General features: G+C 59.6%; 1 protein-coding gene across 2 annotated transcripts in view; it reads left to right on the top strand.

The window, feature by feature from the left end:
* Positions 1–13,902, top strand: part of KCTD5 (potassium channel tetramerization domain containing 5) — a 28,351-nt gene that overhangs the window by 12,045 nt on the left and 2,404 nt on the right. Inside the window, exons 2-6 of one of the 2 annotated variants that reach the window (XM_060078765.1) lie at positions 409–517; positions 2,179–2,270; positions 4,207–4,302; positions 7,941–8,066; positions 10,894–10,952. In XM_060078765.1, the coding sequence (XP_059934748.1) occupies positions 409–517; positions 2,179–2,270; positions 4,207–4,302; positions 7,941–8,066; positions 10,894–10,938 (468 nt within the window). In that variant the 3' untranslated portion in view covers positions 10,939–10,952. The remainder of the gene's footprint in view (positions 1–408; positions 518–2,178; positions 2,271–4,206; positions 4,303–7,940; positions 8,067–10,893; positions 10,953–13,902) is intronic. The other variant, XM_060078766.1, reaches the window with a different exon arrangement.

Raw genomic sequence — 13,902 nt, 5'->3', positions numbered from 1 at the left:
GCATCCCATGGGGGAAAGTGTGTCAGGTTGCTCTTGTGGGACGGTTGCTGAAATGAGAAAAGGATGAACTCGCTCTCAGGAATTATTGGAGCTGTGAGGAAAGAGGCCTTGTGCACAATCTCCTTGCCTCAGAGTAAATAGGGAGGTCACCTTGACGCAACAGAGCTTAAACTTGGCTTCACCTGCAGTGGTGACAGATCAGGGTCAACGGCTGCAGGTGGCTGGAAGCAGGCGGCGCTGCCTAGGGGTTCCCTAAAGCGCCACAGATGCTGATCCTTCCAGTTGTGTGTTAGACGCATACAGCCCACAAGCCTCCAAAACTCCCTTTAGCTGTGGCTGGGCTGCGGACCAGCTGTGGGAACTGTGCTTTCTTGTCTGGGATTCACCTTGGTGTGTTGTTCTTTGTAGGATGAAACAGGTGCCTATTTAATCGACAGAGACCCCACCTATTTTGGGCCTGTGCTGAACTACCTGAGACACGGAAAGCTGGTCATTAACAAAGACCTTGCCGAGGAAGGTGAGTCGCAGGCGGGACCGGGGTAGGGGGGGCCCTCCCTTGCTCTCCAGCTCCATCCCTCACAGATGCTTATCTCAGAGGGAACAGGGCTGCTCGGTGCTGCCTCTTCCCCTTTTCTTCCTCCAGGAAGCTGAGACAATCCAGAGCTGGGTGGGGGCTGGTTGGGACTGCAACCCACTCCCTCCTTCAGGTGTCCGGTTGGTGGTGCCGTGAGGTTGGGGCTCCTCCCTGGGGCCCACTGCTCTCTGGTTGCCTTGATTCACACAGCTTGGGGCCCGCCACCTCCCAGGGGTCCCCGGTCTTGGTCACGCCGGGTCTGCTCTCCTTCTGGGGCAGCCCTGGCAGAACCCCCTCTGAGTTCTTCCTGCGTTTCCAGATGCCTGCCGTGCTATGGCTCCCAGCTCAGGGTCTGGTCAGTGCTGAGAGCCCAGGGCTCTCTCCCTTTTGCTTGTTGAGCTGAGCCCGCTCCCTCCTTCTCTCCGGGCCCTCTTGCTCCTCCGACTGCATGTCTGCATCTTCTTTTGCAGCGTCTTTTTCGTGCGCACACGTGTGTTCTGTGTGTGCAGCTGTACAGTTTTAGGCAAACTGTTCCCAGCGTGATTTGCTTAGAAAGCAAATGTGGTACTTGCCACAGATCAAGCCCCTGCCGCCCGGCCTCGCTCACCTGTCTTCCGTCAGCCTCAGATGGAGTCCTTTTTTTCGGGAGAAAGGCCCCCAAGGGTGCCATTTCCCATCTGCCCCTCAGAGCACGAGGGGCGCCTGGAGCATCTGGATGGTAGAAGGCTGGCCCTTCAGGCCAAAGTGCTTATCCTGAGGCTTCCAGGGCTTATTCGCAGCCCCACAGTCCCCACCCCTGGATCCAAAGGGAAGGGTTGATAGGACGTCGCCCCGCATCATCCTGAGATGGGACGTGCCAGGTGCACCTCCCTTTGGGGCCTTGAAGAGAGAGACATCTGCCTGGGCGGTGGCTGCCCCACCCCCCACTCTGCTGAGTCCCTGAGACCTCATTAGGCTGCAGCTCAAGGGTCAGACAGAGTCCATGTCTCCGAGCCCCCGGTGCTGCTAGCGCAGGGACCCACTGTGCAGAGTGCAGACTGGTCGGGGCGACCAGGCATGGTGGCAGGAGGCATGCACCTGACCTTCTGGAATACCCACGAGGAGCCCCCCGAGGCAGGGCCCCTCCGATCCGCTCTTAAGAGTTTCCTGGCCATTCAGAGCCCCTAAACTGGGGACGTTGCAAATGGCAGGAAAGTGTTCCTAAGTTGGCAGGAGTCCCGCAGCTGAGCAGCCTCTCAACCAGCCGTCTTCTGACTGAGTGATGCAGGGACCCATGTGAGGCGGCCGCTAGCCCAGGACAGACGGCCACAGGCTCTGGAGGGGGTCTGTCCGAGAAACGTCCTGGGGGCCTGGCGTGAACTCGGCACCCAGCAGGTCACCTGGAAGGATGCGGGCCAGACGTGCATCCACAAACATGCCCTTTCTCCGTGTGCACCCTGGGGCCCTGAGAGCCAGCGGTGTCTGCAGAGTCTGTAGGATGGCAGGACGGGGGCCGGGCTTCCCGTGGGCTGGGCTGAGAACGGGCCACCGGTCCCCTGAGGGGCAGAGGCACAAAGCTTATTCTTTGATCTGGTGGGAATTACAGTTGTTCTTCTTTATTCTAGGGGTGTTGGAGGAAGCAGAATTTTACAATATCACCTCACTCATAAAACTTGTAAAGGACAAAATTAGAGAACGAGACAGCAGAACATCACAGGTGAGACCGGTGACTAAGGTGCAGGAACCTTCCGAGGCCTGGCATCAAGGCGCGGCTCGCTTCCCTCCCTCCTTGCTGACCGGCTTCCTCTGCAGTTGTCCTGGCGCCTGTGGCCCGCCCTCTGGACACCTCCCGCGGTTCTGCCAGCTGGCGCCCTGGCCGGCACGCAGGGCACGTGCTTCGTGGGCCCCACTCCAGTGGGGAACAATGAGCAGCTGCTGAGGAGGACGGTCCAGTGAGGGTGAGGAGGGGGCAGAGGGAGAGCAGGAGGCCTCTGTGGGGCTGGAGTGTGTGGCCGTCTCGGGGAGGGCATTGCAGACAGGGCACAGCAAGTGCAAAGGGCCTGTGGTAGCTGAGTACTCAACCCATTCAGAGGGCCAGCGTGGCTGGAGGGACAGCACAGGGGAGTTGGTGGCAAGCTGGGCACAGACAGATGAGGTGGGGGTCCTGTAGGTGTGTGTAGGCACGATGAGAGTTTGGCTTTTACCAGGAAGGAAGGGCTCAGTAGGTACTCTTTGTGCTGGACTGTGTCCCCAGTGGTGCAGAGCCCCATGTGGGACCCATTTGCACTTGGCCACTCTGCTGCCCATTAGGCCAGTGTTGTTTGAGATGGGCTGAGTCTAGCACCTCCCACGAAGGGAGGTACCAGAGGGTCTAGGCATTAGTCTTTGTTGCGGTGCCAGCTCTGCACTTGCTAGTAGAGTGCCAGGCCCTGCCCGGCGGGTTCCCTCTGCCAGGAGGCTGCTGTGAAGTGCACTTTCTCTCAGAGCTTCATGCCAGACTACATGAAGAGTCGCCATCCACTTAAAACCCTTTCACTGCCCCCCACCCACCCTGGGCCTTCCCGCTGGACACCCAGCAGGCCCTGAGCTGGAGCTCTTGGCCTTTATGAAGAGGCTTGCTGACAGCCTGGCCGCTCCGAGTGGCTGGTCAGGGGCCAGGGGAGGGCACAATGGGGTGACGGCGCGGGAGGCTGGGACCACCCACCACACAGCTCCCGCCCTCTCCCTGTTGCAGGAGCCACAGGGCCATCGGGACAGCGGGAGGGGCCCGGCTAGGGGATAGGAGATGTGGCCACGAGCTCCCCAGTCATCTCTGGCCAGTTTGAGGCCTCTTTTCCCTCTGCCCAGCCCCCCTGGTTACGAACCCTGTGACCTGGGCTGGCACCAGCCCTCTGTGCCTGTGTCCCCCCTGCATGGTGTATGTGGGAGAGGCCCCCTCACAGGCTGGCAAGGGGATTAGCAGGCTCAGGCTGAGCAGTGCTCAGTGTCCTCCACTGTTTCACAAATGAAAGCACTTGGGCTGTGTGGTGACCCGTGTACTTTGAGCTGTGACCCTGTCACTGACGCGTTGTGTATCGGCTGGAGCAGCAGCTGTATTAGGACAGGCCTTTGGCCAGTGCTCCCCGTGGTGTTGCCAGAAGCTGAGCTTGGAGCATAGCTCAGCGAAGGTCAGGTGGGTGAGTGGGTCAGAAGATCCACGGGCTCCTGTCCGACCTGCTGTGCGTGTCTGAGAGCTTTTTTCTGTGAGCAGGGCTGAGGCTGGCCCTGCTTAGCTCTCAAGGCACCCCCTTAGTTCAGAGACTTTGTGTGGTTCCCCCAAGGCACAGGAATGGCTGTCATCGTGTATTCACATCTAGCCACAGGTGCTCTTGGGATTTCAGGAACATGACTCATTTTATTTTGGAATTCAGAAATGGAAATATTTTTGGAGGTGGATGAGAAAGCAGAAAACGGCAGCTGTTCCAGCATGTTTGTTTTTGCTTCTTCGGTGGATACCTTTGGGGTTCCTTTAGGCATCATGACCTGGGTCCTAGAGGTGGAAGGGAACCGTCAGCCTCCCCTGGGCCCCTGTCGCTGTCCCCAGTTGGCATGTGGGGCGGGGCTGCGAGGGGGCGGGGCACGGGCACTGCCCTCACCTGTGGCCCTTCTCACAGGTGCCAGTGAAACACGTGTACCGTGTGCTCCAGTGTCAGGAGGAGGAGCTTACGCAGATGGTCTCCACCATGTCCGACGGCTGGAAGTTTGAGCAGGTATGGTACCCCCTGAGCCTGCCGCACAGTGGATCTTTTAATTATAAAGGCCCTGCTCGGGTCCTCAGGCCAGCTGGCCCCCGGGACCAGTAATGAGGTGTTGGGCGGCCTGCAGTTCATGGAAGCATGAGTCCCCATCATGTTTCCAGCACCTCTCACAAGCAGCAGCTGTACCAGTCCCAACTGGATTGGTCACGGGTGATGGGGGGAGCGGCAAGAGTTGTTCTTAGGGTCCCACCTCCCAAGTCTTCTCTCTGCTGTTATTTTTCTTAGTCTAGCCCATTCTTTTGTGGGAGGACTGTTCTGTGTGCTTTTCTCTGACATCTCCGTGTGTGTGTGTGTGTGTGTGTGTGTGTGTGTGTGTGTGTGTGTGTGTGTGTGTGTGTGTGTGTGTGTGTGTGTGTGTGTGTGTGTGTGTGTGTGTGTGTGTGTGTGTGTGTGTGTGTGTGTGTGTGTGTGTGTGTGTGTGTGTGTGTGTGTGTGTGTGTTTGATATCCTGAGTGCCTCCTGGCCTGACCCCAGCACCCGTCCCCTCCCGTGTCCGCCCTGGCCCCTCTTGGCTCTTCCGTGCTGGCCGAGCAGATGGGGCTCTGGCTCCTTTGTGCTGCTGTTGGCATAGATGCCCTTCCCCTTGGGGCTGCTCTGCAGCCCCCCAGCCCCCTGTCCTGCCCTTGATTGGAAAGTGCTGCCGACTCTGGCTCGGCCATGCCCCTCATTTTCCTCAGCTCTGTTTTTGCTAGGACGGCTGTGAGAAGGGATGAGAACCAAGTCTCTTCCACCCACCCACCGCCCTCTGTCCACAGCGCTCTGGTGTTTCTGTGGGCATGCTGCCTCTCGTCCTGGGGAACTGCAGCCCGTTACCTGTGGGCCTGAGAACACGGCAAGGATGTCCTCCTGAGTGGGTGGTACCTTGCCCACAAGCTCATTGTCGCTGTTTGTGTGTCTTAGGCAGAGACTCTGAGGTTTGGGCTTATGACCCTGCCTGGCCCGAGCCCCAGGCGCTGGTCGTGAAGGGTGGAGACCAGGTCTGTGACCCCAGCCCGCCCCCTCTGGCTCCTGAGAGCATCCTCTGGTGCCCGCTTTCTGTCCACGGTGGGAAATCATGGGGTCCCCTGGCATCCCTCCTAATTAAGGCTACCCTTTTTTTTTTTTTTCTTTTTGCGGTACTTGGGCCTCTCACTGTTGGGGCCTCTCACTGTTGTGGCCTCTCCCGTTGTGGAGCACAGACTCTGGACGCGCAGACTCAGCAGCCATGGCTCACGGGCCTAGCCGCTCCGCGGCATGTGGGATCTTCCCGGACCGGGGCACGAACCCGTGTCCCCTGCATCGGCAGGCGGACTCTTACCCACTGCACCACCAGGGAAGCCCAAGGCTACCCTTTTTTTATGGGTCTTTTGAAATAATGAATCAGGCTGTAGAATGCTTGGCGTCCTCTTGAAATGTCATGAAAGGTGCAGTCGGCACTTGTGTCCCATTCTCCACCCGGAGACATAGCCAGCAGGGCCGCTCTGATACCCTGCCCTTACCCTGGGGCGGGGGTGTGGAGGGTGTCCAGGTGGGGTCCCGTGGTTGCATTTGCATTCCTCACTCCCTGACCCCAGCACAGTCACACCAGGCTCACAAAGGAAAGGAAGGCTCCCACCGCCCCTCGTTTTGTCCCTTGGTGTGCAGCCTGGAAAAGGGCTGGGGAGACGGGAGCTGCGGTCACCGGTTCAGGATCCGTGAACTAGGTCACCTTCACTGTGGCTGCTGCAGAAGGGAGAGGGGTTCCCGTGCCTCCTGCATGGGCACTTCCTCCCTGAGACCAGCTCAGGGGCTTTGTCCTGAGCTCCTCTGAGCGGATCCCAAACCCACAGCAAAGAGCAGCTCCTCTGTCCCCAAGTCTCACCCGCTTTGCCCAGTTCCTCCCTTGGGGACGTGCTCCCCCCGTTCATGCCAGAGAAACCCCAGAACCAGGGTCACGTTTTGTTCACTTGTCTACTTCCCAGAAACAGGAGCTGGAACTGCAGGGGAAGAGGGGCCGGAGCCTGGGACCCCGCGAGGTGGTGGGGCTGAACCCAGAGTTGCCCAGTGGTCAGTGACAAGGCCAGAGCCAGGTTCTGAGAGGCTTGCACGCCTCGTGAGGATGTGGTCCCTGGGCAGACCTGATTATGAGTGGCTGCATATGCGCTGCTCCATCTGCATCCAGGGCTGGGCACCCCTGAGGTCCGCAGGTGGCAGGCCTGTCTCCGAGAGGCATTTATGAACCAGAACAGCCTTCCAGTCTGTTCCTAGAACAGACCTTTTTTTTTTTTTTTTTTCCTCCCCTTCCTCAACTCTTTATTTCACCATCGCTTTGGTAGCCATCTAACCCCCAATGAAAAGCCTAAGGTTTACAAAGAAATTACAAAACAGCATTGCTGCAAAATCAGTCCCATGTTTGGGGAAACAAATACCTGTACGTGTACACAAAACACAAACTCCCTGGACCCCATTCCCCAGCATCCAGAGTGTTATCTCTGGCAGAGGCTGACAGGTGGGCACCCTACCTAGTCTTGGGGGAAGGGTGGGAGGGATGAGTTTCTCAGGGGGTCTGATCAGTTCCCTCCATAACCTCTAGAAACCATCCACTTCTCTCCACCAGAGAGGCAGGGCGGGCACGCTGGCCCTGGAGCTTTCCTCTCCTTTCCCAGAGCAGGCCGCACCGCTCTGTACACTTCCCTCACTCGGCGGTGCTCACCATGTCCTTGTCACTGCATGTGGCGCTCCTGCCCCTGGCCTCTCCTCCGTGGGCAGTTCCATCAGTAGAGAAGGCAAAGATGGAGGGTCTTCCAGGCACTGCCTTGATAATTGTGCCACTGATAGTTCACTACAATTTTAGTGCTTTTCTTTTCATTAAACACAAAGTCTCTGGTGGCTCTGAGCTAAGCTGGAGCAGGCGGGTCGGCCCTCAGCTCCTGTGTGGCTGTGGTGGTGACCTGGAGGCCCGGGGATGCAGGGCCATGGGCATGGACACACCCAGACTGAGATTGCGGCTGAGGCGTGGGAAGCCACAGCCCCGGCATCTCTTTTGCCCCCGGCCCTTCCCTGAGCCTGTCGGAGCTGCTGCGGCCCTCCTATGCCCCTTCGCAGTCAGTAGCCCCAGTGGGAGGAAGGCTTGGTCCTGGCTTCCTTGGGGAGGGGCTCACCCTCACATGTGTGCAGGCGTGTGCTCACACTCGTGTGTTCAGAGCCCGTGCAGAGGGCACAACTTATGGGCATAGCAGAGTGCCACCGCCCCGCTGCCTGCTCTCGGGCCTGGCCCACTTGGTGCCCACTCCAGCGTTGCATTCCCCTCCCCGGGTCACTCAGCATCCCCCGGACCCAGCCAGGAACATGAGAGGAGCTTGGACGTGCCGGCACAGGAGGCCTGTCCTGCACGTGGTGTGTGTGGTGTGTGTGTACGGGTGCGTCTGAGCTTGAGTGTCGGTGTTCAGGGACTTGATTTTCAGTAAGTTCGTTAAAAGTCTCTTGGCTGAATCCTGTCCCTTAGCTTCCCCGAGCATCGGCCGTCTTTGCCGGGGGTCTTTGCAGGCTGTTTCCCTCCTGGCGGGGGGCTGGTCTTGAGCCAGGTGTGTGAGGCTCTCTGCCCACATCCCACTGGCCTTTTCTCCTCCCAGCTGGTCAGCATTGGCTCTTCCTACAACTACGGGAGTGAAGACCAGGCCGAGTTCCTCTGCGTGGTCTCCAAGGAGCTGCACAACTCGCCGTATGGCACGACCAGTGAGCCCAGTGAGAAGGCCAAGGTGGGTGAGGCTGCAGCCTGAGTGCCCTCTGCAGGGCTGGGTTTCTCTCCTTTGCTGTGTTGTTTCTTACTGTCGTCACGGCGCTCCTGGCCATGCAGGCTTCCTGGCGGCCTGCTCGCCTCATGCTGCTTGTCCATCATCACCTAATTCTCGCCTGGCATATCAGAAGTAGAGTCCTGGAACAGAGGACACAGACGGCCATGGGACGCGAGTGGTGGAGCGCGGGGTTGTTGAACACGCTGCGGCTACCACAGCCCAGGCCTTCCGCCCTCACCTCTTCTAACCCGCTAGCCTGCTCCTGGAAGTGTTGCTGTCTTCCAGTCCTGCCGGTGGGGGCTACGCTTCTGAGTGATGCCACTGTGGGCTGTTTTCCTGGGGACTGGGGACGTCAAGGCTGGAGGGCAGGGCCTCCTGGTGGCACCTGCCTCGGATACACCCATCCCAGGCTTGGGAGTCGTGCTGGTTTGTAAACGGAGCAGATCCAGCAGGTTGTGTGATTTTGAGACTCCACAGAGTGTTGCCTTGGCCTGGCACAGGCCAGTTCCTGTTGAACTGCACCGGCTCCCTGCTGGACGTCTGGCCCTTCTGTCTCCCGAGGAGCGCAAGGGCAGCCTCATGGCAGGGAGCAGCTGCTACCCTTGCCTGGAGGTGACAGGTTCTAGTGGCATCTCCTCTGGGCTTTTTGCTGAGGTCGGTGACTCCAGATGTGTCTGTCCTTGCAGAGTCCAGCATCAGCCTGGGCAGGACTTCTGGACCTTCAAGCCAGGTGGTGCCTGGACAGCCCCACAGCTGGCTCTGAGGGGACCCAGGGGCTCTGTGGCGGCCAGCCTGTGTGTCCTGGGCCCACAGGCCGCCCTGGTGGAAGGCTCTGGCATGCTGTCAGAGGGTGTTTTGCGTGAGTGTGGGCAAGGCCAGAGGCGTTTTAACGGATGACATTAAACCGGGGGCTCCAGGCCTTCCTCACGCTCTTGGCTGGTGCCACCCTGGCTGCTACCTGCCTAGAACTGCCCCTGTGAGCCTTTCAGGGTCTTCCTTGGAGGCATGGGCTTGGGAATGGATGGCAGATTCACCTCTCCCGCTGGTCTTCCCGCGGTGGCCGTCCTCCACTGGTGCTCGAGGCAGCTCTTTCACCCCAGCACGACTGGGCAGTTGTCCAGGCCCTGGGGCCTCCAGAGTCCTCACATCTTGCCCCCCACCCCACCCCCAACCCCTGGCCTGCAAGGGTGCCTACAGCTGCAAGTGCAGGGTCCGGGCTGTTCCGCCGCTGCCCAGGACAGGCTGTCATGGGGGTTGGTGCAGGTCCCCGCAATGGGCCAGGAACAAAGGGGTCCTGGTGCCATGCCCAGGGACGTGCTTCCTGTTGAGTCAGGGTAGGAGGCAACCCCACCTCCCGGAGCCCCCAGCCTCACGAGGAGCCATACCTCTCTGAGCGTTTGCAGGGCTCTTTTGCAAGTTGTCTTATTTTTAGAAACTTTTATTTCTGAACTTGAAAAATTCTCATAGCCAAGTTCTCCAGGGCAACTGCCTGAGCTCATGTCCCTCTGGTGGCTTTTCAGCTGCAGAAGGGATGCATTTGTGCTGACAGAACTCCACTCATGACCCCAAATCCCTTTGCCATTGAAAGTGCGGCCCTCTTTCTCTCTCCAGAAATACGTGGCTCTGGAGTGTGGCAGCCACAGCGGCTTCTAAACTGGGGCCGTGGCAGGAGCTCCCCAGGAGGTGGAGCACAGCCAGGGCCTCCATAAGCCATGGAAAAGTGTTGAGGCCAGATTGGGGGTCATGATCTGGGGACACCTGTGCACAGCCTGGTTGGAGCAGTCCTTCATGTTCTGAGGACAGTGAGTCCACTACTGTGGACCTGCTCACTGGGTGCCCACAGCACGGGCGAGAGAGAGAGAGAGAGAGAGAGAGAGAGAGACACACACACACACACACACACACACACACACACACACGCACACGCACACGCACACACACACACACGTCTTGAGGTGGAAGTCGCAGGAGAGAGTGGGTGGAGGTTGGGCAACTCAGTGAGGGGACCGGTCCACTGAGAGCGGCCACCAGCAGCCCCAACTTCGGGGGCTTCCCAAACCACTCTCCGACTCCATGATCTGCTGGGAGGACTCAGAACTCACTGCTGGCTGTTCTGCTCAAAGTTACAGTTTATTATAGGAAGTACGGAAAGGGGGGGGGTTTCAAACTTGCCAGGGGAGGGTGTGTGGGGCAGAGGCCAGGAAGTATGCCAGACGTGGAGCTCATGTCGCAGAGGTGCTCCTCGTGCAGTCAGGATGCGTGGCACCGTGCACGGAGCACCGCCCACTAGGGGTGCCCCGCCAGCCTCCGTGTGCAGAGATATTACTGGGCTCAGTCACATAGGCATGATTAATCCATTGATCAACAGTTGATCACCCATGTGCCTGATTGCAGTCTCCAGTCTCCCAGCCAACTGACCCCACCCCCCCATCACACGGTCAGACTGATGTGTCCTGGAGGTCATGACCTCCCAGGAGCCGAGGGCAAAGGCCAGACCTCTGTTTGGGCAAGGTTCAGTTTTTCACAACACAGAGGGAAGGAAAACTCTGGAACTTCGGGAGTGCCGGGGCCCAGGGACGTCGTGCTTCCCCCCACAGCGTGATCTGGACGAGGCTGGCCTGTAGTTTGCCGCACAGCACAACTTCAGGTCCAGCCCTGAGCGCCGTGCTCTCTGCTGCCCCGTGGAGGCCTGGCCTGTCTGGGTGGGCTTCCCTCTGCTGCCTTCCGCCTCGCCCTGCACTGACGGTCCCTCTCTTCTTCTCCTCCCTGCCGCCTGCCGGTGCCGAGCCAGAGTGACGACGAGGACACGGGTCACGAAGGGAATGACTCAGATTAAGTGTAAATGTCATGGTGAGCCTGCGCCCTTGAAACTGACCACCTACCTTAGCCTCCTTGATCCCAGCCCCTCCTCTGCTGCATCTGTCTCATGCCTGTAGTTGACAGAGAACCTTCCATGCTAGATGCCAGCGCATAGATCTGCACTGGAGCCAGTCTGTCTCAGGGCGGGGCTGTCTGTCCCCTTGAGGATGCCCGTGTGGGTGGGGTTGGGACCTTGGCTGAGGCACCTGCGCGCTGTGTGTGTCAGGCTTGGGAAGGGCCTTCTTGCCATGGGTGCCAGCAGCAGAGACGCGGGCCTGCGCCTCCTAGGGACGCGCAGGCCCCAGCCTGCCAGCCTCCCCACCCTGTCACCAGTCCACCCACGGGCTCAGGGCCAAGGAGTCGGAGCTTGTGCCACAGAGAGTGGGCCCTGATCCCGACACCAAAGCCCGTGGCAGCCCTACTCTCTCATGCCTCAGACTAGGGGTGCTGGTGGAGAGGAGTCTGTGGGGACCCTCCTTCTGTTTGCCCTGTCATGGGAGGCTCCGTGGACGCCCCCTCAGCCCCTCGCTGCTCCTCAAGTCCCTGCTGCCTCCCGGCCCTTCTTGTTGTCCGAAACCTGTGGCTCGGCCAAGATCCCATCGGCAGGGAGCGCCTCGTCTGCTCCCTCGCGTTGCACAGGGGAGGTTGAGGCCCAGAGAGGGCAGGGCACAGGTGTCATGCAGGGTTCCCCGCCAAGCCCTGCAGGTGAGGAGCCTGGGAAGAGCCTGTGGCCAGCCATGTGCTGAGAGGCCAACATCTGGCTGTGAGTCTGGTATGGGGACGCAGAGCAAGAATGGCTTTTACGTTTTTAGTGGTTATTTTTCTGGTGATTATATGAGTGCATAATATCCGCAGCTTTACCTCTTGACTCGGAAATCCTGAAGTATTTACTACCCAGCCCTTTAAGGAAAGGTTTGCTGGGCCCTGGTCTGGACCACTGCCGTACAGGGCATGTGCAGCACGAGCTCCATCTGTCGTTTTAAACTTTCTAGCAGCCATGTTAAGAAAGTAAAAAGATGCGTGAAATTGATGCTAATATTGTTAGCCCATTACATGCATAATATTGTCATTTCAACCTAAAAAATCACTGACATATTTTACTTTGCTCTTCTCTAAGTCTTTGAAATCAGGCGGTAGTTTGCGTTTGTGGCCCGTCTCGGTTTGGAGTGGCCGCACCTTAGGGGCTCAGCTTGACTTTGGCCTGGCCTGATGGTGAACTGTGGTAGGAGCAGGGACACGGGGGTGGGGGGGCGGGCAGGGACAGAGGAGCCAACCTCCAGGAGGGAGGAGGGGCTTCTTTCAGCAGCACTGCCCACCCCCCGCCCCCAGTTACAGACTTCACATCTGCTGGCAGGAGCCGCTTCAGTGGCCCTGACTGCCAGGGTCTGGGCTGTGGGAGGGGCGAGGTGGGCTGATGCCAGGGCAGCCCTGGAGTGGCCCTGGCCCCTGGGCCCGCTAGGTTGGGGCGGGGGGCAGGGGTGCCATGTGCCATGCACAGCCTGCTCAGTCCCTGTGGCCCAACTCAGGCCTTCTTGTGGGAGGCAGCCCAAGTGAGAGCTCCTTCCAGGGCAGATGGGCCGTGACCGTCACAGGTCCCGGGAGGGGTCTTCTGTCCTCGTTAGGAGATAGTCACTGGGGCTCTGGCTCTGGCAGGCGGCCCCTCCTGTGCTGTCACCTCGCTCCCAGCCCACGTGATAGTTACGTGGGCCTTGTCCTTTCCGCCACTGAGGCCTGGGAACTCGGACACCGTCTGCTCTGCTGGGCTCCCACTGAGTGAGCGGCTCTCGGCTTCATGGCCCCCCAAACTCCAGTTTTCCCTGCAAACAGCCACGATGATAAGGCGGCAGACCCTCTTGGGGCTGGGACTAGTGCCATGGGGGCCAGAGGGTCCTCTAGGGCTGAGTGGGGACCCACCCTCACCCCAAGTCACGTCCTCAGACCATGTCCCTCCAACAGGGGCCTCCTGGGCTTTCCCAGTGAGCGGGTGAGTCCTGCTGAGCTTAGGGGCTTGTCCTTGTCTGGCCTGAGGAGGGGCCTTCAGCCTGGGGTGCTGTTCCCCCAGCACAGTGGAAGGTGCACCTACCGGGGAATGGGCAGCGGGCAAGAGGGTGTGCTGCCTGGACGGCCTCGGAGCTGTCAGAGACAGAGGGACAGGCCTGGGGAACCACAGGGATGGGGGTGCGTCGGGACAGGCTGGAGAGCTTGGGCTTCTCTTGAGTCATTTGAACAAGCCCTCGGGGGACGTGAGAGATGGGCCGTGTGGTTCTGGACAGCCGCCCTGACAGTGAGCAGGAGTCAGGGCCGGTGGCCACTGGCCATGAGCCTGAGAAGTCTGCCTGTGCCTGCAGGGCCTCACTCTGGCTGGGCATCCGTGTGAGCTGGGCCTGGCATGAGCAGGGCGGGCCCCTTCCAGGCATGTCCCTGCGTTGCACCGGGTCCAGGGCTCAGCAACACACAGTGTCCTCGGGGGCGTATCTCTCTGCTCTGAAATTCAAGTGGAAAATGCCCCCGGGAGGCCACTCTCGCTGCCAGCGGGATCGCAGGGAGGGTCATCTTACAGCGCTGGCCTGGGCATGGTTGGGCTTGGCCGGGACGCGTGGCCTTTCTGTCCTGATTACTTCATACTTAGCAGCCATGCTTGACGTGTCGAAACAGCACACTTTGCCAGCTCCAAAGTCTTCCCTGGCTCCCATGGGGTTGTGGCCTTGAGGAGCTCCCAGCTTGATTTGGGGGAAGTTGGGAGGCATGAATGGTTCCAGTGGCGAGGAAGGCCAGGTGGGGGCGCTGCTCTGGCTCCGAGGTGCTGAGGAGTGGGAGGGAGAGGCTCAAGCATGGCGGCCGAGGGCTGGCAGGGTCCCCCAGTTGGGTCAAGTGTGTGTCCCAGAGAGTCCTGTCTGGCTGTGGCAAGAAGGGGGTTGGCACCCTCAAGGGGGGTGGTCCA

The sequence above is a fragment of the Mesoplodon densirostris genome, chromosome 16, assembly GCF_025265405.1.
Source record: "Mesoplodon densirostris isolate mMesDen1 chromosome 16, mMesDen1 primary haplotype, whole genome shotgun sequence".
NCBI lineage: Eukaryota > Metazoa > Chordata > Mammalia > Artiodactyla > Ziphiidae > Mesoplodon > Mesoplodon densirostris.
Note: the sequence above shows the minus strand (reverse complement) of the source record. Positions and strands in the feature narration are given on the sequence as shown.